Below are 27,434 nucleotides of genomic sequence, written 5' to 3'. Positions count from 1 at the left end.
CTATGCTGTTTAAGCTATGCTGTATTGTCAAAATCTACTGCTACTTCATATATTGTTAATAGGAAAATAGCACCTTTCTAACATAGTACTATGACACTGTACATCATGTCACTTATAATTTTTATATTTACTTATTAAAGTAATCCTTTTAGGTAAAGGAAAAGTTTTCAATAATGCGTCTCTTTGGATGTTTGCTACTTTGATTTTTTTTTTTTTTTTTTTGTAACATAGTTTCTTCTGCATGCAAAACAGCAGAGTCTCCATAGGGAAAAACGGCTCAGGGTCTGTGAGCACACACAGGGTAACTTGCATGCCCATTCTTGACTTCACAAAAAGTTCTTGTATTTTTGTCGTGGTCGTTGTTTTGATACTTACAAAAATCCCTAGTTCCTATCAGTGGGAGGGCTTGACAGAAACTGATACCACATAAACAGGCTTCAAAGGGGGATCGTTCTGAGGGTAAAAGACCAGTGAGCACCAATTGTGACTGTCCCAGACAATCTGAACCCTAGTCACTGGGCACCCTAATCAATCACTGGTCACTCCAATCACTGATCACCCTAACCACTGGCCACCCTAATCAGTTACTGGTCACCCTAGTCACTGGACACCCTAACCACTGGCCACCCTAATCAGTTACTGGTCACCCTAACCACTGGCCACCCTAACCACTGGCCACCCTAATCAGTTACTGGTCACCCTATTTCTTACAATCAATGCATAAAAAGACATGATTCAGGAAAACTCTCCTTGAGTGTTTTGAGTCATGAGGACACAGAAGATGGGAGTGGCAGGAAGTTTTCCCTCCTCTGCTCGTCCTCTGCTCTGCAGCCCTGGAACTGGACCCAGATGACAGTGGTCTTCCATCATCTGCCACTGTCTGGCCCTGTCAGTATAGGTGCTAGAGGCCACTGCAGGGGCTGTTGTCCCTCTGTCCAATGCTTCTCTTCTGGCTCCTACAGCTCAGCAGACAGTACATGGATTCCCACTTAGATTAGGCAGCACATTTGCCTACATGCTAGCAACTTTAGCCTGAAGCCCTTTAGCCAACTTCTCTGCCACCCAGTGGGCCACCTTTACCTGTGAGCTCCGGATCCCAGAAGATGCTGGAGGGAGCGTCCACTCCTGCCAGTAAGACTGAGTTTTAGTTACACTGCATCCTCGTCAATACTTGGTGTTAGACCTTCAGATCGGCAGTTCCTCTGGGTCTATGATAGTTTTCTTGCTATCTGCGTTGTTATGATCCATTCTATCTTACCCTCCCACTTATGGGAGCTAGGGATTTTGTAACTATCAGGGGAAAAAAAATACAAGAAATCTTTGTGAAGTCCAGAATGTAACTCCCAAGGTCATCTATCCACAAGTACCCTGAGCTCACAGACCTGAGCTGTCTTTCTCCTTGCAGTGTGTGCTGTTTTGTATGCAGAAGAAACTATGTTGCCAGGGGAAAACAGAAAGTAGATTTAAGGGTACTGAGCATTTTTGGTTCAGTGTCGTCTTTAAATGTCTTCTGTTCGTTTAGATTCTTTGATGTGTCTGGGTCTTTTCCTCAGATTTATGTGAAATTCTCTTAGCATTACTTATTAGTAGAATATATGGTGCATGCGTGTGTGTGTGTGTGGTAGATGATTGTGTGTGTGTGTGTGTGTGTGTGTGTGTGAGAGAGAGAGAGAGAGAGAGAGAGACTAAATAACTTTGGGCATCTCATAGATATTCTCAGTTTTCTTCATTGTAGGTAACAAATATAAATTCATCCACAATACTTGAGCCACAAAGAAATGTCAGTGTTGACACTCTTCAGGGTGCCTTGGACCCCAGGATTCCACACATACTTACTCTTATCAAGATCATTTGGAATCATGTCATGAAGAGTCAGGAATGATAGAATATGGGGGTGGGGGATGTTCTGGAGCGATGGCTCAGTGGTTGAACACACTTGCTGTTCTAGCAGAGGATCAGGGTTCAGTTCCCAGCACCATGATGGCTCACAACCATCTGCAACTCCAGTCCCAAGGGATTTGATGAGGAAACTGGGCAGGCAAGTAGTGTACATCCATGCATGAAGGCAAAACACATATAAGATAGATAGATAGATAGATAGATAGATAGATAGATAGATAGATAGATAGATAGATAGATGGACGGACGGATGATGGATGGATGGATAGATGGATAGATAGATCGATAGATAGTGTCCCCTATCACTCTTGACAGGATGTTTCTGGTCTATACTATTGCTTTGCTTTGAAATAAAACTCCTTCGCTTCTTTGCAATTCGTTTCTGCCTTTATTTCAGTTTTCTTGAATAAAAGTCTGGGGACCTGGAGACACCAGATCCAAGCAACGTCTGCTGGTTACTACTGGTTTTGTCCCAGTAATGGGTGCAAGTATGGACATTTGAGCCTCTCGTGGCCAGCACACACATCTGGTTCTCCCTTCATGGCAGTTTGATCTCCCAGAAACATGGAGAGAACGACCTAAATCTTTTGAGGTTTGGTCTTTTGCTGTGTATTGTAGGGCTAAGTGCAAGCCCCTAAGACCTGGTTCCCTGAGAGAAAGTCTGAGTGTAGACCCAGTGACTTTGCACCCAAGTTATTTCTGATTGGTAAATAAAGATGCTAACAACCAATAGTTGGACAGAAGAGACATGGGTGGGGTTTAGGATTCCAAGACTGGGGGTCTGAGGAAAACCATGAGGGAGAAGAAGGTGAAGGAGGGAGAGAGAAGCCATGGGTTCTCGAGGGAGAACCTGAGGGCTGACCAATCGGAGTTAAGAGCAGCATAGATGAAACGTAGTAAATAATAACTTGGGGTTATTGATAGGAATGTAGATTCTAATAGCATAGAGGGTAGGTATCTGCCCAGCTCTTGTGCTGTTTAAGGCTTATTGTAAATATAAAGGTTGTGTGTCTTTTATCCAGGAACTGAATGATCAAGGTGATAGAGAAACCCCAGATTGGGATTAAAAAAATTCAACAACATATGTCTGGTAGGAAGAATGGAAGGATGCTGCTAACATGACTCAACCCGCTCTGCAGCCCCCACAGCAGAGCAAACACCTGCAGCACTGGAGACAGGGCCTGGTCCTAAGGAAACGCTATGTGTAATCAGCTGTCCTCAGCCATCAGGAATAGGACGTGTGTTAGTCACTTTTCTCCTCGCTGTCACACAAAACCTGCCATGAGCAACATTCAGGCTGGGTCTCCTCAGTTACACCTCCTGCAAATACCCTTTAGCTACCGTGGTGGTCTGAATGAAGATGGCCCACATAGGCCCATAGGGAGTACCACTAAAGAGGTGTGGCCTTGTTGGAGTGGGTGTGGCTTTGCTGGAGGATGCGCGTCACTAGGGGGGCGGGTCTGAGAAGCTCAAGCTGGGGCTTAGTGGCTCAAGGTCTCTTCCTGATGCCTTCGGATCTGGATATAGAATGTTCTCCCCCTCTCAAACACCAGGTCTGCCTACACACGGCTGTGCTTCCCACCATGATGATAATGAACTAAACCGCTGAAATTAAGCCAGCCCAGAGTATGTTTTCCATCATGAGAGCTGCCATGGTCATGGAGTCTCTTCACAGCAAGAGAACCCCTGACTCAGACAGGTATCTTATTATATGAGCCTTTAACCTTCCCGTTAACTGAACGGGTTTTCTTTGCTTGTTTTTCTGTTTTGTTTCATTTTTATATTTTTAAGATTTATTTAGTTATGAGCGTTTGCTTGTATGTATGTTTTGTTCACTGTGTGCCATTAAAAACCAGAAGAGGGCATCAGATCCACTGGAACTGGAGGTACAGGCAATTGTGAGCTGCCATGTGGATACTGGGAACCAAACCTTGGCCCTCTACAAGAGTAGCAAGTGCTCTCAGTGGCTGAGCCATCTCTCTAGACCTGTGTCTTTGAATTGTTTAAATGACATTTTTATTTAGTGGGGGGAGGGGTGTACTTGCCTGTCACCTAGCATATGAATCCCAGGGACCAAACTCAGGTCATCAGACTTTTTAGCAAGTTCTCCTTCCCACTGAGCCAACTCAGCATCCCATAAGCTCCGGGTTAATTGGAGTCTCCGTTACGTGCAGGTATGAGGAGGATCTTGATAGGTTAGAGAAGGAGAAACCCTATGTCTTTCACCTGAACTCTTTAAAAAAAAAAAAAAAAAGAAGACAAGAACCAAGGCTGAAGAGATGGCTCAGTGGTAGGGACACTGGCTGCTCTTCCAGTTTCAATTCCCAGCACCCACATGGCAGCTCGAAACAGTCTGTAATTCCAGGGGATCTGACACCCTCATATAGACATACATGTAGGCAAAACACCAATGAACATAAGATCAATAAGTCTTTTTAAAAAAATACAGCTCTGACAACACCTGGATTTTCACCTTCGAGCCCCATTCAGACTTCCGGAATTAAAGATGATAGATTGGTGTATGTGGCAGGGCATTGGGTTGCCTTGTCTTGTCTTGTCTCTCGGGACTGGGGATTAAATCAAAGGCATTATGAATAATAGCCAAGTGTTCTATCTCTGAGCCTCTACCTCCCGAGTGCTGGGATTAAAGGCATCCCCTGCCATTTTAAATAAAAAATATATATACATTTATCTAATTTGTTTTTTATTTTTGCCCCACGGAGTGAGTTTGGAGGTGAGAAGACGATTGTGGGGAGTCAGCTCTCTCCTTCATCACTGTGGATCCCAGGGAAGGACGGTAGGTCGTCAGCTCAGTGACAAGCGTCTGTACCTCTAATCCATCTCGCCCCTGCCCTTTGCAGTGGCCATGCCTGTTTGTCAACTTGATGATATCCGGAATGAGCAACAATCCAGAAGTGGAGGACATACCTATGGGAGATGACTCCGCTGGGTTTGTAGTGGATGAATCTAGATGAGCTTTGAGGTGAGAAGACACATGCATTTCATCTGGATCTTGAGGTGGGAAGACATACCTTTAACCTTGGCCACACCCTCTGCTGGAAGTCTATGGAAGAGGATGACATAGGAAGCTTTCGCTCTTTGCCTGCTCACCCTCACCTTTCGAGCACATCCATCCCTTCACTGGCATTAGTGCCACCTACTTCTGCAGGATTCCAGCAGATACAGGAGATCAGCTGAGACATCCAGCCTTGTGGACCGAGCAACTACTGGATTCTTGGGCTTTATGTTCACGGTCAATTGTTGTTTGATTAGCTGGACAACAGTCTCTCTCTCTCTCTCTCTGTCTCTCTCTGTCTCTCTCTCTCTCTCTCCATATCTATATACATATATATATGAGATAGATAGATAGATAGATAGATAGATAGATAGATAGATAGATAGATAGAGAAAAGTAGATAGATAGACGGGGGGGGGGGAGAGATTCATTCTATAAGTTCTGCTCTAGAGAACCGTGACGAATACACCTTCTTCTTAACCACCTTCTCCTTCTTCCCCTTCCCCTCCTCTTCCTCCTCCTCCTCCTCCTCTTCTCCTTCTCCTTCTTCTCCTTCTTCTCCTTCTTCTCCTTCTTCTCCTCCTTCTCCTTCTCCTTCCTTCTCCTTCTCCTCCTTCTCCTTCTTTCTCCTTCTCCTTCTCCTTCTCCTTCTCCTCCTCCTCCTTCTTCTTCTTCCCCTTCTTCTTCCCCTTCTTCTTCCCCTTCTTCCTCTTCTTCGACATAGTCTCCCATAGTTGCTCAGGCCCTTGGGCTTCCTCTGCAGCACAAATAGCTTTGAATTTTCTCTCCTGTCTCAGCCTCCAGTAGCTAGGATTATAGTCTGTTGCCACCAGGTCTGGCTTACTAGCATTATTTTGACACCACTAATTTTGTGTCATAGCATCAATAGAAAAAAACAGCTGAGTCTAGTCAATGGAAAACCCAAAACAAGACGTTAGCATAGGTGCCACCAGCAATATTTGCAGAAGACCACGGACTCGAAGTGGAGTCCAGCATCTGCTCAGTACACCAAGCAAATGTCGGGAAAGTTCAAAGGCAGGATCTGCGAATCATTGACTCCTGGAGACCCTGAAATGGACTGAGCAGCTAACTATTAAGTTCTGTGTGTATGTGTTAGTTCTCTTGCTCTGCAGACACCTTCAGAATTCAGCGCTGGCTGCTGTTCTTAGAACCTGCTCTGTTCTTGGAGCTGTGTCATTGTTGTATTGTTTTCTTTGTTCAACTAAACTCTACTTCCTATGATAGGACTAAGGAATTCTTCCATTCCTCAACACAATTATATCAATAATTAAATATGAAATGTGTGGACCCAGCTACTGAATACCAGACTTGTCAGACCAGATTTGTTTAAACTTCAGCTATGTACCATTCATGAGAGATATTGTTCAGAGGTAATTCCACCAGAGAATACACAGAGAGTCTTTTTTTTTTTAAATTAATTTTCCATCCTGTTCACTGTCACCCTCCTGGTCATCCCCTCCCACAATCCTTTTCCCCATCCTCCCACCCTCTCCTCCTCTGAGCTAGTGGGGACCCCCTGGGTATCTCCCTCACCCAGGCACATCAAGTCTCTGTGGGATTCGGCACAACCTCTCCCACTGAGGCCAGACAAGGCAGCCCAGCAGAAGAGCATATCCCATGGACAGGCAACAGCTTTTGGGACAGCCCCCGCTCCAGTTGTTCAGGACCCACATGAAAACCAAGTTGCACATCTGCTACGTATGTTCAGGGAGGCCTAGGTTCAGCCAACCCAGATACTCTTAAAGCACGGTAGAAGGATTGCCAGCCAGTGACTGCAGGGGAACTAACTCAAATCATGCAGCCCAAGATGCTCTGTTCTTGCCCTTTATGCACAGACATCACATCCTGGTTGACACACTTCACTTAGCAAGAACAGTTAGTGACACACTTCACTTAGCAAGAACAGTTAGTGAAAGTAGGACTATAGAAGCCAAAAGGCAAGGTTAGGACATTTAGGGACTTCCCCAGATCCTGACAGTTCAGACCAGATCTTCAGTGGACTAGTTCTTTGGCAGCTGTGGGGGCCTACGTGCTGAGCTCTGAAGTCGGAATGGTGCCTCTCACATGCTCCGTTGTGCTCAGGTCTCAGGTCTGTTTCAGTGCACTTAAAACAGAACAACACTAAACGGCTATGGGAACCCTTAGGCCTGTAGTCTCGGTTCACTGGAGCGTGACAAGTCACCCCCAATTCAGTGACCTGCAGTCGTAGCCATTTCGCTTGCATCAGGGCAGTGATTTGAACTACATTCAGACATCTTCCACTGGGGCATTTAAGCAGACTTAATACAGCAGGCCTCTGGCCACAGCCTGCAGTTCAACCTCTCATCCTCAAGGGGGAAGCAGCGTGCCAGTGGAGACGCTCAGCAACTACAAATCTTCCAAGAACCAGCCTCCGAAATCCCAAGTTGTTGACTGGAGGTGAGAGGGGGTTAAGGACACCAGAAGAAGATGGTCCACAGAATCAACTAAGCAGGGCTCGTAGGGCCTCACAGAGACTGAAACTGTGATCATGGAGCCTGCATGAGTCTGTGCAGGGCCCTCTGCTCATATGTTCTGCTGGTTAGCTTGGGAGTTTGTGGACTTGTACCAGCGAAAGTTGGGTGTTTTTTTGCCTGCTCCTGGGACCCTTTTCCTCGGCTGCCTTGTCCAGCCTTGATAGGCGGGTTTGTGTATGGTCTTAATGCATCTTGTTAAGCCGTGTTCAGTTGATATCCCTGGGAGGCCCGCCTTTCCTGAAGGGAAACAGGAGCAGTGGAGCTGGGGAAGAGGGAAGGCGGTGGTGGGGACTGGGAGGAGTGGAGGGAAGGAAAAGTGCGGTCTCCATCTACTGTGTGAGAGAAGAATAGATAAAAAGGAAAGAAAAGTTAAAACTAAACAGAACGCACCTGAAAAGAAAGAAAGGAAAGAAAGAAAACAAAAATTCCTTCTTTGCAGCTGGCCTGAAGTTGGAGACAGTCTCATGGGACTGAGTTCTCATCCTGTGGGGTCTAATGCTATATCCATGCAGAAGGGTCAGAATGACAATGTCCCTCCCCCTCCCCCCCAGGCACTGCTGTAGTCTGATTGCCTGTGTACTAGTGGGAGAAATACCCCCCACACTTAGGATTACAGAACTAGACTGTGCTGTGAGAGTACTGTAGAAGACTATGGGCTTGGCTTGTGTCCCCACCCCCATCCCCACCCCCACCCCACTCCCATTCACCAGTAGAGCTCATGAAGCATTTCTTTTATTCATAGAAATCTATTTGTTCTTAAATACTTAATGAATGTATGAAAGGAGGTATATATATATAGAGAGAGAGAGGGAGACCGACAGAGAGACAGACCAACAGGTCTGAGCTGCTGACACACTAGCTCAATCTATTGAGGGACTAAGGGATCAGCTCTTTATCAACAGCCATGTTCAGCCAAACTTAGAGGCATCTAAAGGTCTTCACGCCCCGCCCAATCCAGGGGGGTAGAGCAGGACCGCACCAGCAGTGGGAAGGCCTTGATGGGATCGGAGCCCTGAGTAGATGCTGTTTTCTTCTGATTCCATGGCACAAATAAGCTCCTGTATACGGAGGAAAGAGGTGGCACCTGGGAGCAGCCTGATGTTTGATCTTGATTATTAACTTGATGGGATTTACAATCACCATGGAAACAAGCTTCCTGACACATCTGTGAGGGAGTTGCTAGTTAATTGAACTGGGGAGGCCCACACTAACTGTGGGTGGCGATAGTCTGTGAGCTGCCTGCCTTTCAGGCTGAATAAGAAGGAGACTGGGAACTGAACATCAGCACTGGTCAGCATCCAGCTTGCCTCCTGCCCGTTGATACCATACAACGGGCTGCCTCAAACTCCCGTCGCCATGACTTCCCCCACAAACTGGGAGCCAAAATTAATCCCTTTTTGTTCCAGCAATAGGCAAAGCAACTAAATACAAACAGGTACAGTCTGGAAGGACCAAGGATCAATATCTGGAAGGCCCCAGTCAATCGGGGACTGATCAATGGCAGAACACATGGGTAAGAGGGAAACTGTATTTTCTTAACACTGAAGTCATCTGAATAATGAGGCTTGCCCATGGTACCCTAGAACAGTGTTTTATCACATAGTCCAAAGTAGAGGGCATCTCTCACAGTGATTATACAAATGTATCTTAGTTTGAATCTAGAGTGTTCATGTCCCCAGATTCCATGTACAGCCTCACGTCGTTTGATTGCATCAATTAAAATACAGGGTAGCTACCACTCTGTCCTCTGTAGGAAGTGACAGAACATCTGCTGGTTTGCAAGCAGCCCCTCCCCTTGGTGTGACTTCAATTGCCTTCTCCTTACCTTCTTAACCCCCCCCCCCCCCCCCCCCCATTTAACAGCACCTGAAACAAGCCTGACACATAGGTCATAGGTCCCTGCATTGCCTGGGTTTTGTTTACACCCATTTGACTACTGGGAGATGGGAAACATAAAGAAGGTTTGAGTTATTTAGGTACAAAACAATGTTCTGGAAGGAAATGCTTCAATAAATACTTAGCTGAAACATGCCAAATGAATAATCAGAAATATAAAGCTGTAGAAAGGGGCAAGGGTGGTGGAGAGGAAACAAGAAGGCCCCCACCAGGTGGGTGAGATGCTTGCTGAGAGCCTGTCCAAGTTTGGCTTATACCAGCAGAGCTTTTAACTCTGAGAAGAAGAGACTCTGTCAGGCTGCAGACAAGTGAGGGTGGCCATGAGAGCCACGAGGGAGCCATTAGGAATTCTTCTTCTATTCTGTAGTCTGTATTCTGGGCTCAAAGGCCTGAGACCGTTTCTTCTCCCTCGCACTGATTTCTGTAGTTCCCTTTCAGTTCTCCCGAGAATTGTGAGTCCTGGAGGGTAGGTGGTCCTTGCCCTCCCCTCTTCCCTCACTATGTTTCCTGCCCCAAGGCAACCTTGGCTGAGGAGCCTCTAGTCTGGCAGGCTCTGGGGTGGGTTTGAATGTGCTTGGCCTGGGGAGTGGCACTATTAGGAGGTGTGGCCTTGTTGGAGGAAGTGTGTCAGTGGGGTCGGGGGAGGACTTTGAGGCCCTCCTCCTAATTGCCTAGAAGACAGACTGTTCCTGTCTTCTTTTAGAACAAGCTGTAGACCTCTCAGCTCCTTCTCCAGCACCATGCCTGCCTGGGATGCTGCCATGCTTCCCACCATGATGATAATGGACTGAACCTCTGAACCTGTAAGCCAGCCCCAATTAAACTTTGTCCTTTATAAGAGGTCTTGGTGTCTCTCCACATCAATAAAACCCTAAATAAGACAGACACCTAGGACCATCTTCACCTGTAAAGGTCTTCACATGTGTGTGGCTTAAAACATGCAAGGGTGGGGATTGTAGGTTTATGGTGGCATCCATCTGTAATCCTAGTACTGAGATAGAAGGATAGAATTTGAGGCTAGCCTGAGCTACCTGCCCAACATTCTGGATCACAAAGTGATTTCTTGTCTCAAAAACAAAAACCAAATAACAAAATATAAACAAGACGTGTGAGGGGACAGGGACATACTGAAGCTCCATGGCAGAGTTTGCCTAGCAAACTAAAGACTCTGGTTCAATTCCCAGTGGAGGGGTAAAGAGCTCACTCAGACCAGTGCTGGATACCTCATTCCTGCCCACTACTACTAGGCCACCAGGGCTGCCTAGCTGGGCTGGGCCTCAGCTGCAAAGCAAGGTGAGGACAGGGTATCTTAGGTCTAGCCAATCACATCTGCAGGACCGGGCCAGACCTGCGTGCTCCGTGCTCCGTGCTCTGGAGGAGACTGGATGCAGCGTGTTAATTGCCTCCTGTGATGGCCTCTGTGTGCTCCTGTCGCCTTCAGTTGTCCTTGTGCTCAAAGTCTCATATTTTCAAACCTTTATTCTCCCATCACAATGTTTCTTTAGAGGCAGGGCAGAAGAAGAAAACCAAAAAACTGAAAGCCCAGCGTCCTGCATCTTACATGAGCCCAGTAGGTACCAGAGTCCAGCTTCGGTCCAGAGCAACTAGGTGTTGGGAGGATGCTGGCCATGTCCCAGGAGGCAGGTCTGTTCTTGGGCTTTGATCCCTGCTCCGGAGGGCCCGCCCGCCCTGTGTGCAGGGGCAGGGCAAGCAGTCTCAGACCCTAGAGCCGCCCCCTCAGGAAGGCAGGGGATTGCTCAGCTCTTTGACCTCTGGTAACCTAATTAAAGAAGTGGCCGACAGGAGACTGTGCAGATCGCAGATCGCATCACTCCAACCTCCCGATTACCTGGCCACCACGCTGTGGGCAGAAGAGTCCTGCCTGCGGGCCATGGAGCGCCGTGTGAGAGTGAAGTCTTGGGTAGAAGAGAATCGGGCCTCCTTTCAGCCTCCGGTTTGCAACAAGCTTATGTGAGTCCCCAGCACCCGGTGACTCCAACCCACCCTCTTTCTTATTCCTCTTCCCTCAGCTGTCCCCTCCCCCTCTAGCCCTGCGTTCCATCCACTTGGTGCTCCTCTGGGGAGGGTGAAAACGACCTGTTTCTTCTTTCACTACCTCAGTCTGTTCCTCTTTCTGGAGACCACAAACTTGTGGCCATGACTTCTGAGACCAGCTTGCGTGTCTCTGAGGCTGTGAGAGATGAGGTGGCAGGGTGTGACGACATTCCTTCCGCGGCTGAAAGCACCTTTCCAACCCACTGCCCCCATGCACCTTGGGGAGAGCCTGGTGTTCAATGCCCCAGACTAGAACTTAAGGCCTGGAGGCCTAGAATCAAGCACCTCAACCCTTGGCAAACCCCGAAGCTATGGAGTCAGATGAACAATTCTTAGGATGAGTGGGCTTGAGTTCCCAATCTTCCTGCTTCTATTCCTCAAGTGCCACAACACCCTGTTTCTGAGGTGCTGAGGGAAGAAGTCAGTGAATGCTAGGCTCCCACTTTTCCAAACGGAGCTGCATCCCTAGTCCTGGGGATTCTTAATTCAGGGCTCAAGGCCGCGACACAAACACCAGACCCTCCCAAGTCTCCTCTACCTACAGCACAGACTGCCTCCATCCCCTCCCCCTCCCCTCCCTCAGTTCCACAGCAGAGCTTCTTGCACCACCTCCACAGACCCGAACTCCCCGTGTCTATGTGGCTATAAGTTATTTCCAGTGGGCAGTGTCCCAACCCAAATGGCTCCAGACACTTACACCCCAATGGGAAGACTAGCCAAGTATATCACATCGCCTCCTTGACTTCTCACATAGCCCCCCATGAGCTGGGATTTAATAAGTAACTTTCCCAATGTCACAAAGCTAGTGGGGGACAGAGTCCAAGAGCAAGCCCAGGAAGAGTTTGACTACAAAGTCCATGCATGCTCTTGGTCACTGCGCAATACCCCCGTAGCTAACCAGGACAGCCCCCCACCCCCACCCCACCCCACCCCCCCGAGCCTCCTCTCTTCCGCCACTGTTGCTTTCCCGTTTGGAGCTTTACCAATTTTGTCTCTCTTCTCCACGTCTTCCCTGTCTGCTGTCTCTCATTTTCACTCCTCCCAGCCTTCCTCCCTCCAAGCCCATGGGCATTTCTCTGATTCCGTCCATGTCAGCCTGGTTAGTAGCAACTGCCTGCCCAGCCTCCAGGCCTGCTTACCCCCACGCCCACCCCACCCCCAGCCGACTAGCCTCTAGAACTCCTTGAGTTCACCATCATGATCCTAGGGCCTCCCTTTATTCAGTCAGTCGGTATTTGCTGTGCACCACGATGCTCTGTGACACTGGGCTTACGGCAGGAGGCAAACTGAAAAAAAATGCCTTCCCTGTAGAATTGTTGAGAGGGGACGCCAATCAGTATGAAGTAGCCCATGTCCCTGAGAGGACAGTTTTCATGGCGAGTCTGTGCCATGCCTGGCCCTAGCTTCTCTGGTACTTTGCTGGTATCAGTGGTGTTCCTTGGTTTCAATGCATGAACCCAGTGTCCACTTTCGTCCTCACAGATGCTTTCTCTCTCTGAGTCTCCGCATCTAAAGTCCCACTCTTAAAACCTCACATACTCTGCATTGAGCAAAACATAAAGCAGCAGGGACTATCCACCCTTCCTCGTAGGGACTCCTGTTTCCTCAAGGCATCCTCTCTCAGGTTCACACCCACTCTCATACGCTATGGCTGTGTGATGTGACATATATAGCTCACTCCATTATAACTTACTATACCCGCACATATATAGCCCTGTTTCTGAGTAAGTTCACCGTCTGAGGTCCTGGGGGTTAGGACTCCAACACAATAATTTGGACCAGTGCGGGGATTCAAACCATCACAGCCCCCACAGAGGCAAGAATCTCCTGGAGGGCTCTGAGCACAGGAGGTACAGGGTCTGGCTTGTGCATTCTGGCTGGAGGTCATACGTGGGTATAGTTTTCAAATGGGCTTACTCAAGAACTTTCTGAATGTGCTCTAAGTATATCTCAGTAAAGTCTATTAATAAAAAAAAAACCAAAAAAAAAAAAAAAAGAAAGAAAGGAATGGCTGGAGGGATGGACCAATGGGCAGGGCACTGCCATCACAGACCTGAAGACCTGAATTGACTCTTAAAAGTTGTCCTCTGACCTCCACATTTACTGCTTATAAAAGCCTCACTGAAAGAAGCCAGGGCAGCAACCTGGAGGCAGGAGCCATGGAGGGGTGCTGCTTGCTGGCTTGCTCTCCATGGCTTGCTCAGCCTACTTTCTTACAGAACCAAGGACCACCAGCCTAGGGATGGCACCACCCACAGTGAGTCAGGTCCTCCCTCATCAATCAAGAAAATCATCAGTCTAGCTCATAGGCCAATCTGGTGGGGGCATTCTCTCAATTTCCCAAGGAACATAAAAGTATCAGCCGGGTGTGGTAGCGCATGCCTTTAATCCCAGCACTTGGGAGGCAGAGGCAGGCGAATTTCTGAGTTCGAGTCCAGCCTGGTTTACAAAGTGAGTTCTAGGACAGCCAGGGCTATACAGAGAAACCCTGTCTCGAAAAAAACAAAACAAACAAAACAAAAAACAAAAAACCAAAAAAACCAACCAAACAACAACAACAACAAACCCTTATGATGGGTCTGGAGAGAAGACTCGGCGGTTAAAATCACAGACTGCTCTTCCAGATGCACGGGGGCAGGGGAGGCACGTGGTATGGGGTGGACATCAACAATGAGGATATGGCTAACAATTTCCAGGCCTTTGTGTGGGAGCCAGCCTTGGTGCGCATCAACGCTCTGACAACAGCTTCTGAGGCTGCATGCTTGCCTTATTGTGTCAGTGAATGAGACTATCAGAAACTCCTCCTCCCCCAGGCTGCCCCACTGTAGATGCTCCAGCAGCTGGCCGGGCAGAGGCCAAGGCCGCTTCCACGGAGAGGCAGTCTGCACACCTCCTTGTGAGATGAGGAGTGGGGTGGGGTGAGAAAATGGTTGATCATCTGCTGTGTTCTCACTGGAGGTTATTTAAATAAAACTTAAGGTTAAAAAAAATCCCTTATGAAATAAATTAAAGCTGCCTTGCTAGATGAGGAAACTAAACCCCAGTAAAGTCAACCAGCATGCCCAAGATTGCAATAAAGCTGCATCAGTCTTGGGAGGTGTTTTGTGCTTTGAACACTTGTCAGACACACATCTCCTTGCCCCATTCATTCCTAGATGTCACAGTCTCCTGAGTCCCCTGAGTATGGTCCTTAGAGGTGAAGAGTCTCACAGCAGGCAGGCTGAGTCACCCGAGCTCTTGAGCATGGCCCAGGGTCACCGAGAGCCATGCTTGGCTGTGCTGTGTCTTTGTTGGTCTGAAGACATGCAGACGATCAAACATGGTGACACTTTAATGCGTGCGGAACAATGTGGGTGGGGGAGACCTTCTGCTCTTAGATACACGTACCAGACCTCTTCCTGTCCCCACAGGTCCCTGCTTCCCCCATCCTTCCCAGGAGTTGACTCAGGTCCTCTTCTTGCCTCTCCACTGCAGGCACCAGGAGCAGCTCAAAATCATGTTCGTTGGAGGCCCCAATACCAGGAAGGATTATCACATTGAAGAGGGTGAGGAGGTAGGCTAGGCTGCTCACTATTGTCACCTGCTGCCACCCGGAGGGTAGGGGGAGTAGACACTTCCTGGATGCATCCTAGGGTTACAGCGAGTGGCCTGGACTCCCATGGGAAGGGAAAATTGTTGCCTTGGAACTGGGGTTCCTGCCTTGTGCCTGGGGATCCTGACTGAGGAGGCTGTAGGATCCCCACCTCATGCCTACGTGGTGGTATCTCTCCTTCAACCTGAATATGTGATTGACCCTCACAGGAGACACGAACTCTGAGGGATTCCATCATCCTTTGATCGCAGAATCAGGTTCTCCTTCTCCTTCACACAAGGAGCAAATTGTCTGAGGACACAATAGGTAGAGGAGAAATGGAGGATGGAAAGGAACCGGGGAGGTAGAGCATGGGCAGTGCTGAAGAAAGAGTTGGGACTGGGCGGACCCCCAGCTGCTAGGACTTCTCTATGATGCAGAGTCTGAAGACTGAATTCTGTACATTTACACTTGCTTACTAAACACACACACACGCACATACACACACACACACACACACACACACACACACACGCACGCACGCACGCACGCACGCATGCACGCACGTGCTCGCGCGTATCAAAAATTTAGTGTGATGGTGCACATCTGTAATCCTACACTCAGGAGGGGAGGCAAAGAGGGTCAGGACTTCAAGGAGAACTAGGCTGCAAAATGAAAATATGTCTGGAAGGAGGAGGAAGAAGAGGTAGAAGAAAGAGGAGGAGGAGAAAAGGAGGAAAAGAAAAGGAAGAACCGACCCTCCTGAGTGACACAGACATTGTGTATATCAGGATTGATGTACGCTGGGCAAGGACGACTGTGAATTGTTCCTTATTTTCTGGAAGACCTGGTTCTAGGGTTTGGGCCTCCACCCCTCTTGCTGACATTCCCAACACAAACTTAAGACCGCTCACCATGAAGCCTTGAGAATTGCTCTGTCAGCAAATACTAAGGGCGACAGAACAGCAGGCAGAGGACGACAGACCTGCAGCAACGGTCTGGGCTGAGCACAACCAGTTCCACACACCTTGACCTTCTCCTGGCCATAGAACACCTCCCTCTAAATGGGTTTCCTGTGATGGAAAAATGATATGAAAATCTAAACTACAGAGAGAGAGAAAGAGAGAGAGAGAGAGACAGAGAGAGAGAGAGAGAGAGAGAGAGAGAGAGAGAGAGAGAGAGAGAGGTTAGAGCTGAGTGGCTGTGGTGACTGAGGCCTAAGTGGCCTTTACTGATTGGTAAGCAGACTGATCCCCACTCAACAGTTAGGCCTGCTGTCAGTGTCCACCCTGCTGCCTGGCCCCCATTGCCTAGCTCCTTCTTCTCTGCCCTTGCTCATCTCAGGGTCTCTCTGTGCTGCTCCAGAGCATATGTGTCTGTTCCAACTGGTTTTTATGTCAGCTTGACATGAGTTAGAGTTATGGGAGAGGAGGGAGCCTCAATTGAAATAGTGCCTCCATAAGATCTGGAAAGCTGGCCCAGTCCACTGTGGGCAGTGCCATCCCTAGGCTGGTGGTTCTGGGTTCTATAAGAAAGCAGGCTGAGCAAGCCATGGGAAGCAAGCCAGTGAGCAGCACCCGTCCATGGCCTCTGCATCAGCTCCTGCCTCCAGGTTCCTTGCCTGTTATGAAAACATTGATAACCCTAAGCAAAACCATGTCCATGAGTCCTGGGCCAGTACATACTGCAATTCAGCTGGGGGCTAAGAGATGAGCTGGGCTGGCTTTGATGAGGAGGGATACTTGGTAGCTCAGAGAAGTCTGGCTATAGGTAGGTTTGTGTCCCTGGGCAGCCTCGAGCAAAACAAAGTGTCAGTATCCTCTTCCTTGCCTGTCCTGACGCAGAGCCTGAGCAGTCACTCTGAGCGATGTTTAAAGTGTATCTAGCACTGACTACACTGGATTTCACATCTGGCTGAGCTCTGGCCTCTGTGATAGCCTTTAGGTGGCCTGAACCAACTCACCACTCAAACCCACTTTTTCTGGTGGTTGCCAAGAATGAAGGCAATTGACTGAGAAGGAGAAGTTCCTCTGGCTAGCCATATGACTAGACAGGTCCATATCCCATGCCCTTGGTCCGAGCCTTTTCTTGTAGCACATGGGACCATAGCTCTGCCTATGGAAAAGACAATGTGTACAGAATAGGTACTTCATAGCTGTGGGTCCCTACCTATTGCTGGCTCCCCTACCTGTGAGTCCTTTCCAGGTCACAGAAGCCAGACTCAATTTAATATCTGTGTGAACAGTACACTTAATCTTCCAGCTAGCCCTAGGTCTCAAACATCATTTCCTTCCCATGAAACATAATTCCTTTCGGATTGCCTAGGGTTATTGGTGATCTTCTGCTCCGCTGTCAGGGGTATGTCCGCGGCTGCAGGCCAAGCCTGCCCCTCATCACAGAGGAAGTCTCTGGGCAGTCCCACTGCTGCCTTCCAGTTTTGATCAATGGCTGTTAATATCTTTTGTTTGTTTGTTTGTTTTATTTTTTTCAAGACAGGGTTTTTCTGTATTGCTCTGGCTGTCTTGGAACTTACTTTGTAGACCAGGCTGGCCTTGAACTGAACTCAGAAATCTGCCTGCCTCTGCCTCCCATGTGCTGGGATTAAAGGTGTGTGCCACCACACCCAGCTAAGATTTTTTTGTGGGGGTGAGGAGGCTGTTAATATCTTGTTGTCAGCCTGGAAATGGTTTGAATCTGGCCCCTTCCTCCCATGTTGATATTTGCAGCCCCTCCCCGAAACTCTGAGGTCCCTCCTCTACCATTCCACCATGAAAGGACTCAAGACTTATACTGAGGAGTGATCACACACACACAGATACACAGACACACAGACACACACACACACACACACTCAATTGCTTCCTATGAAGAAATCTACTAGGTTTTCTTGGTTTGTATTAAATAACATATAAAGTACATGTGCGTGTGTGTGTGTGTGTCTGTGTGTGTGTGTGTGTCTGTGTGTGTCTGTGTCTGTGTGTGTGTGTGTGTTTGTGTGTGTCGTGTGTGTCTGTGTGTGTTTGTCTGTGTGTGTGTCTGTGTCTGTGTGTGTGTGTCTGTGTGTGTGTGTGTCTGCGTGTGTGTGTGTGTCTGTGTGTGTGTGTGTCTGTGTGTGTGTCTCTGTGTCTGTGTGTGTCTGTGTGTGTGTGTGTCTGTGTCTGTGTGTGTGTCTCTGTGTCTGTGTGTGTCTCTGTGTCTGTGTGTGTGTCTCTGTGTGTGTGTGTGTGTCTGTGTGTGTTTGTCTGTGTGTCTGTGTGTGTGTATCTGTGTGTGTTTGTCTGTGTCTGTGTGTGTCTGTGTGTGTGTCTGTGTGTGTGTCTCTGTGTCTGTGTGTGTGTCTGTGTGTGTCTGTGTGTGTGTCTCTGTGTCTGTGTGTGTGTCTGTGTGTGTGTGTCTGTCTGTGTCTGTGTCTGTGTCTGTGTGTGTGTGTCTGTATGTGTGTCGTGTCTGTGTGTGTGTGTGTTTTCTAGACTAGGCTCAGAACCTCATACACACTACATAATGAACATCCTGCTGTGACGCTGCATCTTCAATCATACGGCTTGTTTTAATAATGAACGTAAACACCATTCATTGTAGAAAACATAGGAAGTATAGCCAGCTTTCCCTCATAGCCATGAACTCTGCCACCTATGCTATCTATGGACTACTCTGTAATTAGGATCCTCTGCGAATAAATAATAAATACATAAATAAATAAATAAATCATATACCCAGCTCATAAGGTACTGGTTAGGATTTTAGGAAAGAATAGAATATTTAGTAGAAGCCCCCCTAGAAAGAGCCCAGTCACTAAGTCCATCCACCTAGGCTGTCAACTGCCACAGCCCAGTGCCAGAGCACCTCAGTAGCTGGAGGGATGCGCAGGGCCCCAGAGCTCCCCAGGCTAGGATCCCAACTGCAGCTCCAAGACTCACCAGCTTAGACGAGCTGCTCTGAGCCTCAGAGTCCTTTTCTTCTCAGAATCGGGCTAACAATGCCAACGATGCTGATGCTGGGCTTGTAAGATTCCTGACGTGTGTGAAAAAGGCCAGCCTGAGTTAAGGAATATCTCCACTGCTGTGTTGCTGAGTTCTTTGGCGAGCTTCTTACCCAGCATCCCTCCTCCCTGCCAGGCACCTGCTACACTCTGACGATCCCCTACTTGTTCCAGATTTGCATAGAGACCCCTGTACGTCTCCTACTTTCTTGTCTGTGGCCTGGGCCAGGGGGTCCAAGGGCTTCAGAGCAGGGGTGCTGGGGCTATTCATAAGCCCCGAGGCCTTCAGGAAGCTTTTCCGGTTTTCCAGTCAAAGTTCAGGTCCTGGGTAGAAGTTAAGGCTCTAAGAGGCAGAGCAGGGAGGTCTCAGGTCCTTGCTTTTCCCACAGGTGTTTTACCAGCTGGAGGGAGACATGATGCTACGAGTCCTGGAGCAGGGGCAACACCGGGACGTGCCTATACGGCAGGGAGAGGTGAGGCTGACCCCAAAGAAAGCAGAGGGTGGCCAAGCAGAAACCCACCCCTGGTCGTTTTCCCTGCCCATCCTCAGGGCTCCCCCCTCCTGAGCACAGCTCAACATTCCCTCTGTTTTCCTATAGTCTTAGGATAGAGGCTGGCAGAGTGTAGGCTCCAGGGTGGACGTGTCACCTTGAGGGATTGTAGCCTTGCTGGTCTCCTGTTCTCCACCCCTGCAGATATTCCTCCTGCCTGCCAGGGTGCCCCACTCCCCGCAGAGGTTTGCCAACACCATGGGGCTGGTAATTGAGAGAAGGCGGCTGGAGAGCGAGCTGGATGGGCTGAGGTAATTGCTCTGTGGGGGCTTGGGCCATCAAAGAGCTAACAACAGAGGGCATCATTCAAAAGTATAGCTCGAAGGATCGATGATAGACTCAAGAAAGTACTTCCTGGCCGCTAAGAGACTAGAGGACTTGGCAACAGGAGGCAATGGAGACCCTGGGTTTGCTGACTGACCAGAGAGGGGAGAGTGGCTTGGATGAGGAGGGGAGGGTGCACATGAAGAAGCTGTAGTGCACATGAAGAAGCTGAAGCTTGCCTTTGTGCATTCTGCAGGTCTGCTAGGACCCTTGTGGCGGGGAGGGGCGACTACAGACAGGGAGACTAGAGGAACCCAAAAGCCACATGTCCTGGTATGGGCAAATACTGCCGCTGCTAGCAGCCTGGGCCTACAGCAATTGCCCTTGGCCTATGTACTTGTGTCTCTACACCAGATCATAACAAGCATGGACATCTGGCCAGCAACATCTGTGTTCCAAGCGCCAGCTTAGGAGTTGCTGTGTGTGTTTGTCACCCTCTTCTCCCCCGAGACGCTGGCTAGGGCTGGGTGAACTTACTATCTGCTCTTTTTGAAACTCTGGGGACTGGACCCAGCGCATTGCACATGCTAGAGCTGTGCTCTGTCAGTTACCGGAGCAGAACCGAGGCCCAGGTAAAGAAACTCGCTAGATGAGGCATTACAGAGACGTGCAGAGCCAGCGGATGCTGGACCAGCAAGGGGGAAGGACCAGCCCTGGAGGGCTCCCCATCCCTATCAGTCTCTAGATCAGCACTTCTCACCCTTTCCCAAGGGTCGCCTAGGACCATAGGAAAACATTTACCCTACAATTCATAACAGTAGCAAAATTCCGGTCATGAAGTAGCAACAATATAATTTTATGGCTGGGGGGGGGGGTCGTCACCACAGCATGAGGAACTGTGTTAAAGGCTCAGAGCATTAGGAAGGCTGAGAACCACTGAACTAGACTATTAAGCTCTGAAAGGAGGAAGTCCTCGAAGCCCCCAAACCAAAGATTTTTCTTCAAGTATGCTTTGAGTTTTCAAAGAAAACGTTAAATTTCTCAATAAATTACCAGAATCAAAATTCTTTGCCCAACACCTTCTGTGATACTGGGCATATTTAAACACTCTTTTTTTTTTTTTTTAATGAGTCAAAATCATACACATTCCCTCTCAAAGTCTGGAAACATGAGAATCCGAAGTGAACTAAATTAAAATTACCTGCCACTTAAGGGAGGATTTTATGGTTTGTGAATTTAATTTTATTCCTCCTGTGCCTCCCAAGCAAACACATAATTAAAACGCAGAAACAAAAGTCCTTTGTCAGGCTCCAGTTAGACATGAAGACGTGGCCTTTTTCGTTCATACCTCCCCGTCTCAACCCTCCAGTCTTGTTACATGCATGGGTTTAAGTTTTGCTGTCTTTAGTTTAAAAAAAAAATAATGCTGGAGCCAATGAGACCTCTCAGTGGAAAGGCGGCTGCCAAGCCTGAGGGCCTGAGTTTGAACCTGGGGATCCACAAGGTGGAAGGCATAAACTTGAAAATTACCTTCTGATCTCCACAACCCAGATGATGGCACGCACACCCCCTCCCCATGTAAGAAAAACATAACTGTCAGGTACTCTAGACGCTACAATTTACCCAGTTTACATAACTGAAGTCACGTGCCCACTGGAAAATTCACAAGTATTTCTCATACTGTTAAAAATCCCATCTCTGTGTGTGTGTGATGCTGACGGCTGCCCCAGTCCATGGTAATGGCCTGTTGAATAGGCAGATAGTGGGACTTAACTTCTCATAGGAGTCTCTCTGAGGTGCTTTTTGGAGGAGACTCTAGTGAGTTATTGGTGCCCTCAGTAACATTTTACAGCAAATTCAATAACGGATTCATCTGGCTGCTTTTGACCTTTAATAAAAGGCAGGAACTCGGCATTAAAATGCCACCCCGAAGACCATTCCTGAGGGCACAGCAGCCCCATATAATGAAGCTTTCTGGTAGCCAGCTCCGCCTCAGGTTAGAAGCCGAATGGCTGCATGATTTGGCTGCAGCCTCTGTCTCCAGAGAACTGCCCCTGCCTTTCTGGTGAGAGTCAGGAGAGCAGAAAGAAGTGGGCTGATCTGAAACTGATGCAGGGATTAGGCCTTCTGGTGACAGTTGCTCCCAGCACCTGCCTTGCGTAAGGGTCAGAGGTGCTTCCAGTTGTGTAAGGGTCAGAGGTGCCTCCAGTTGTGTAAGGGTCAGAGGTGCAGCACAGCTCTGCCTATCCAGGTGCTCTGCCCATGGGGACATGGGTGGCAAGGGTGACTGAAGGCTGTGTGTGCCAGAGAAAGCCAGAGATGTACTCAAGTTCTAAGCAGCAGATGTGACCTCCCGCCTCCAAAACAGAAGAGTCCCTCATGGGGGTGGGAGGTGAAGGGGGTCAGGGAGTGGGAGGTGGGGTGGGGGTGGGGATAAGGGATTGAGGGTGTGTGCTGCACTGGCTGCTGACGGTTCTGTTACAGTGACCCAGAGCCCAAAGAACAGACAGTAGCCCTTCCGGCTGCCCGTCCAAGATTCAGGCTGAGCTTCAACTTCTTTTTGCTGAAAACAAATCCACTTGGATTGAATGCTTTCCAGTGCTCTCCCAGCTTCTGTCTTGAGTGAAGCTTGCTCCACCACATAAATAGGCTGTGTAACCCCTGCTGCGTCATTCTGTTTCTGAGCCTGAGTTCTACCTGGTTTGCACACACCCGGCATTAAGTGTGATCCTAGGCTGTGCCAACAGAAAGTAACAAACACGGCTTAGCTATGCAGTGCCTGGACTCAGCCGGAGGCCTTCAAGCAGAGCCCAGCCTGGACCAGGCTGCCCCAAAGCTGCCCAAAGATGGAGAGTGGACTCCCTTGTCCTCTGTTTTCACAGGTATTACGTGGGGGACACTGAGGATGTCCTCTTCGAGAAATGGTTCCACTGTAAGGACCTTGGCACGCAGTTAGCGCCTATCATCCAAGAGTAAGTTCCCATTATGGGCCCCTCCCTCAATGCCCCATGGCCTGGAGCCATCAGGTGTGGGAGTTTAAAAGAATCTCCCACCTCCAGGATGGGACAAGCCACTCTGCAAGGTCGGGAGGGGAAGCATGATGAAATCCTGTGAGAGGCTATGAATGTGTGCTGGCTCCTGCGTGTAGTATACACCTCACCAGCATCTTAACAGAAATGCTGTCCTTCTGTCCTCTCTCCTGGTCCCTGCAGGTTCTTCCACTCTGAGCAGTACCGAACAGGAAAGCCCAACCCTGGTGAGCCCCCTCGCTTTTCTCCCTCCTTTCTCTCTAGTGGGATGGGTCTTGACTTGGTCCCATGAGCCTCTTCCTGAATCCTCTGCCTAGTAATTAAAGTACTGAGCAGACAACACCAAGTAGCAACCTGTATGACTGCCAAGTCATTAGGCTGCACCCAAATCCCGAACTGGCCTTGAGTTAAGGCTTCTGGGACTCGGCTATACTGGGGCTGGGTGGCCTGAGCCTGAAGGTCACTCTTCATCACTGTGTCACTGGTGCAGACCAGCTGCTCAAGGAGCTGCCATTCCCGCTGAATACACGGTCCATCATGAAGCCCATGTCACTGAAGGCCTGGCTGGATGGCCACTCCAGGGAGCTTCAGGCAGGCACATCCCTAAGCCTTTTTGGGGACAGCTATGAGACCCAGGTAATACAGCTTAGGGCATTCAACAGCCAGCCAGCCAGCATCTGAGAAATGGGAATCTCTCTCTCTCTCTCTCTCTCTCTCTCTCTCTCTCTCTCACACACACACACACACACACACACACACACACACACAGAAACTTCAGAGGCATGTGAACGGCCCTCCTGTTCCCTCTCTATCTCCGAGATTAACAGTGTTGCTGTGACTGAAATTCTCTGGGTGCCTTCATGGTCCCAAGGATACTTTGTGTACAGAGTGGGAGGTTCTTTGTCCACTGTCACCTTCCTGGGAATCGCTTACCTCCCCTGGGCTTTTGCCACGTGGGAACTTGGAAGCTAAAGAGAGAGCTACTTGGCAGAGGCTGGGTAGCAATGTGTAGAGAGCTTACAAGCTGGCCTTTCGTCTAGAATTCCTGCTGCTCTAGGCTTTGGTAAGAACAAGACAGTTGCTATGGACAAATTAACCCACGACTGCCAGTCATGTGACAGCTCATTTACTAGACAAAAACAGAAAGTCATAGGAGAGTAACTGGAGGAGGTGATGTGCACCTAGAATATTTAATTAAAAATTTAGATTTGTTTATTTTATTTTGTGTTTATCGGTGTTGGCCTGCATATGCATACATCATGTGCTTGCCTGGTGCCCGTGGAGGCCAGAAGAGGGCGTTAGACCCTCTGGAACTGGGGTCACAGATGCTTAGGAATGTCCTGGAAACTGAGTCTGGGGTCTCTGTGATCTTCACCACTTAGCCATCTCTCCGGCCCTGGGTAGAATTGTAAAGCTAGTGTAAGGGTTTGCAGGAGGGAGGTGGAGGGAGTGGTTGGAAGGAGGAAGAAACATAAAGGTCAGAAGAGCTGAAACAGCCTAGCCCTGCAAGCAGCCGAGGCTGGCCAGAGCTAGGTGGGAAGGCTAGCAAGGAGGCTGGATGGCTAGCTGCTCCCAGAACTCTGCTGCGCTAGACTAAGGGAGGGGGCATGTCCTAGAGACATCATCGGGGCTTCGCCCACGTGTTGAGGGAGAAGTCTAGAGTGAATTTCAGAGCCATCAGCCTTTCATTGTGATGTTGAGCCAGAGAACACCTACAAGGATGCTACTATTCACATGTGTGATGGGTTTCCAATGGCACAGCCTGTCACCAGGAGTCAGCGAGATGGCTCATTGGGTCAAGGTGCTATCTTAGGGTTTTATTGCTGTGAGCAGACACCACGGCCAATGCAAGTCTTATAAAGGACATTTACTTGGGGCTGGCTTACAGGTTCAGAGCTTCAGTCCATTATCATCAAGGCAGAAACATGGCAACATCCAGGCATGGTGCAGGCAGAGCTGAGAGTTCTAGGCTGCTAGCAGAATACTGGCTTTCAGGCAGCTAGGATGAGGGTCTTAAGCCTACACCCATAGTGATGCACCTACTCCAACAAGACCACACATCTTAATGGTGCCACTCCCTGGGCCAAGCATAGACAAACTATTACAGGGGCTTACTGTGTAAGCCTGGCAATCCAGGTTAGATCATTGAGACCCACAAAAAAGTGGGAAGAGAACTGCACAAGTCATGCATGTATGACCACATGTACACACATCATACATTCACACATAATGATGATGGTAATGATGAAGATAATCATGATGATGAAAAAGAAGATGAAAAGGAAGGAGGAGAAGGGAGAGGAGGAGGAAGAGGAGGAGGAGGAAGAAGAGGAGGAGGAGGAGGAAGAGGAGAATAAGAAGAGGGAAGAGGGCAAGGAAGAGGAGGAGGAAGACTTAAAAGATAAACAGTGGTCACTCCAGGGCAGGAGGCTGGCAGAACACAGGCTTAGACTGCTCTTCCAGTACTAGGGACGCCCAAAGCTTGTGTAGGGCTGTGACAATGAACCTCAAAACCTGAAGCCCTTTCCACCCACCACAGCCATAGCTAATGGCTTCTTCCTACTCTGTGTCTACCTGCTCTAGTTCTCCTTTGCCAATTCCCATTAACCTCTCCTTACAGCCTGCAGGAGCACAGGCCCTCGCTAATCATAAGACCAACAAGCCCCAGCCTCACTTTCTTCTCAAGTCAGACATTGAACACTTCACAGGAAGGGCAGTGGAAATCTGGGGGTCCGGGTTGGGTGTGTCTGAGTGTGAGCTGGTGACACCCATGAGGGTGTGAGTGTGTGTGTGTGATCCCTTTCTGATCCCTGACATGTAGGCTTGTCACATGGGGAGGAGGCTGTGGAAGTGGGCACATCTTGTCCCTTGAAGGTCATAATGGTTAAGGGCCAGGGTTGTGACCATTTCCCAAATGGAGCAGAATCCCAAAACGCTCTGCTTTGTCTTCCCCAGGTCATTGCTCATGGACAAGGTAGCAGCAAAGGCCCAAGGCAGGATGTGGATGTGTGGCTGTGGCAACAGGCAAGTGGGATCCCAGGTTTGGGTGGCACCATTTCCTGTCCATGGGGGGTTGGTTGTCCCTGGGCCTCAGGCTCCCATAGTGAGAGTTACTCTCAGGGCCTTCTTGCGAGGCAGACTCGGGACATGAAAAGCGAGAGTTGAGGCCTGACGTGCCCCCAGCCTCTTCTGTGGTTCTGTGGTGTTGGGGATGGAACTTACGGCCTCCTTATAAGAGCTCTACCATTGAACACCCCCTGCTTCCCTGCTCCCCCCACCCACCATGCATGTACTCATGTATGTACACACACAAACACACACACACACACACACACACACACACACACACACTTTTCTTATTTCAATGCAGGGTTTTGCTAATTCACTCAGGCTGGCCTCGAGCTCAGCCTCATCAGCCTTCACTTGGTTCTGCTGTTCTCTCACAGGAGGGCTCCTCTAAGGTGACAATGGGAGGGCAGTGTATAGCCCTGGCCCCAGATGACAGCCTGCTGGTGCCTGCTGGAACCTCGTGAGTATATGCCAGGACTTTCTGAAGCCGTGAGAATGATGCCCCTTTCCCTGGAACCCTTGGGCTCTGGCCTTGCCTGACTCTTATGTACCTGTGTCCCCACAGGTATGTGTGGGAGCGAGCACAAGGCTCTGTGGCCTTGTCTGTGACGCAAGACCCTGCCCGTAAGAAGCCACTGGGGTGACCCTCCTGTGTGCTCCCCAAGCAGCCACAGGGTGCCTGAGTGATGACCTGGCAGCCGCCCATTTCCAGACAGCTCTTTCAGCCTCATTGCATCTCCATGGACATCAGCAGGCCCCTTGAGTGGTTGAGGGTTGTCACTGGCATCCACCCTCCTGCCTAGCTCAGCCCAGGATGCCAGACTCCTAGGAAATCAGCAGTCCCCTCTCTTCTAACAGCCATAGCCCTGCACTGTCCCCATGCAGCCAGCAGCCTGACACTAAGAAATCTCTCAATAAAGGCATCCTGCAGAATGAGTGCTTGAGAGTTTTAGGTGGCAGACCTGTGTTCCCCTGTCATGTGTTACTTGGGGACAACAGTGGCCACAGGGAGTTAGAAGGCCTGTTAATGTGTGTCATCACCTCTTGTGGATAGGTGGTTCTCCCTGTGCGTGCGACCCTGATCCACACCCGCTCCGCATCCTGCTTGTAAAGCCTCGTGCTTCTTTGTCTCTTCCCTCTGTCCCCTGTTCATTCATTTAGTTGTTAACATACTTAAAAATAACAACAACCCCCACTCTGTTGAGTTTCTTTCTCAACCACAGAAGTCATGTTATGCTAATCGTGGAAAACAGAAATACCTCAAACACAGACTTCCCCGCTCCCAGAGGTAACCACTGTCATAGCTTCTACAAGTGGAGGAAGGGCAAGTGGGATATCTGTGGCTCAGGGCGGGACTTCAGCAAGAGGCCTGTAGCACTAAGCCTGCATCTCCACAGAGCAGGCCTTCCTGGCCAGCCTGGGCTCAGGGAGGGACTTCAATGAGAAGCTGACAATACTGAGCCTGCATCTACACAGAACAAGCCTAGGCTTAGAGGCAGAGCTTCAAGAAAAGGTCTGTCTCTAGAGCCCCTGTCTCCCTGCCCTAGCCTGGTGGCTCACTGCTCTGACACACTCCACAGAAGGTCAAA

At 49.2% G+C, this 27,434-nt stretch overlaps 1 protein-coding gene across 1 annotated transcript; it reads left to right on the top strand.

The window, feature by feature from the left end:
* The first annotated feature begins 9,957 nt into the window (after positions 1 to 9,957).
* On the top strand, positions 9,958 to 26,804 carry Haao (3-hydroxyanthranilate 3,4-dioxygenase). Its single transcript, XM_021185745.1, has 10 exons — positions 9,958 to 11,298; positions 14,857 to 14,935; positions 19,322 to 19,405; positions 19,628 to 19,734; positions 22,630 to 22,719; positions 22,960 to 23,003; positions 23,267 to 23,412; positions 25,732 to 25,800; positions 26,223 to 26,305; positions 26,411 to 26,804. Exons 1-10 carry the CDS (start codon positions 11,219 to 11,221, stop codon positions 26,487 to 26,489), a joined length of 861 nt encoding a protein of 286 aa, XP_021041404.1. The 5' UTR covers positions 9,958 to 11,218; the 3' UTR covers positions 26,490 to 26,804.
* The last annotated feature ends 630 nt before the right edge of the window (positions 26,805 to 27,434 follow it).

This window comes from Mus caroli, chromosome 17 (assembly GCF_900094665.2).
Source record: "Mus caroli chromosome 17, CAROLI_EIJ_v1.1, whole genome shotgun sequence".
NCBI lineage: Eukaryota > Metazoa > Chordata > Mammalia > Rodentia > Muridae > Mus > Mus caroli.
The sequence above is the reverse complement of the archived record's forward strand: the minus strand, read 5'-3'. Positions and strand labels throughout refer to the sequence as shown.

Excerpts from the sequence above, each read along its gene's own strand:
- Haao (XM_021185745.1), top strand. The coding sequence starts at position 11,219 with ATGGAGCGCCGTGTGAGAGTGAAGTCTTGGGTAGAAGAGAATCGGGCC. Across the intron at positions 19,735-22,629 it reads AGCGAGCTGGATGGGCTGAG|GTATTACGTGGGGGACACTG; the intron begins GTAATTGCTCTG and ends CTGTTTTCACAG. Across the intron at positions 23,004-23,266 it reads AACAGGAAAGCCCAACCCTG|ACCAGCTGCTCAAGGAGCTG; the intron begins GTGAGCCCCCTC and ends TCACTGGTGCAG.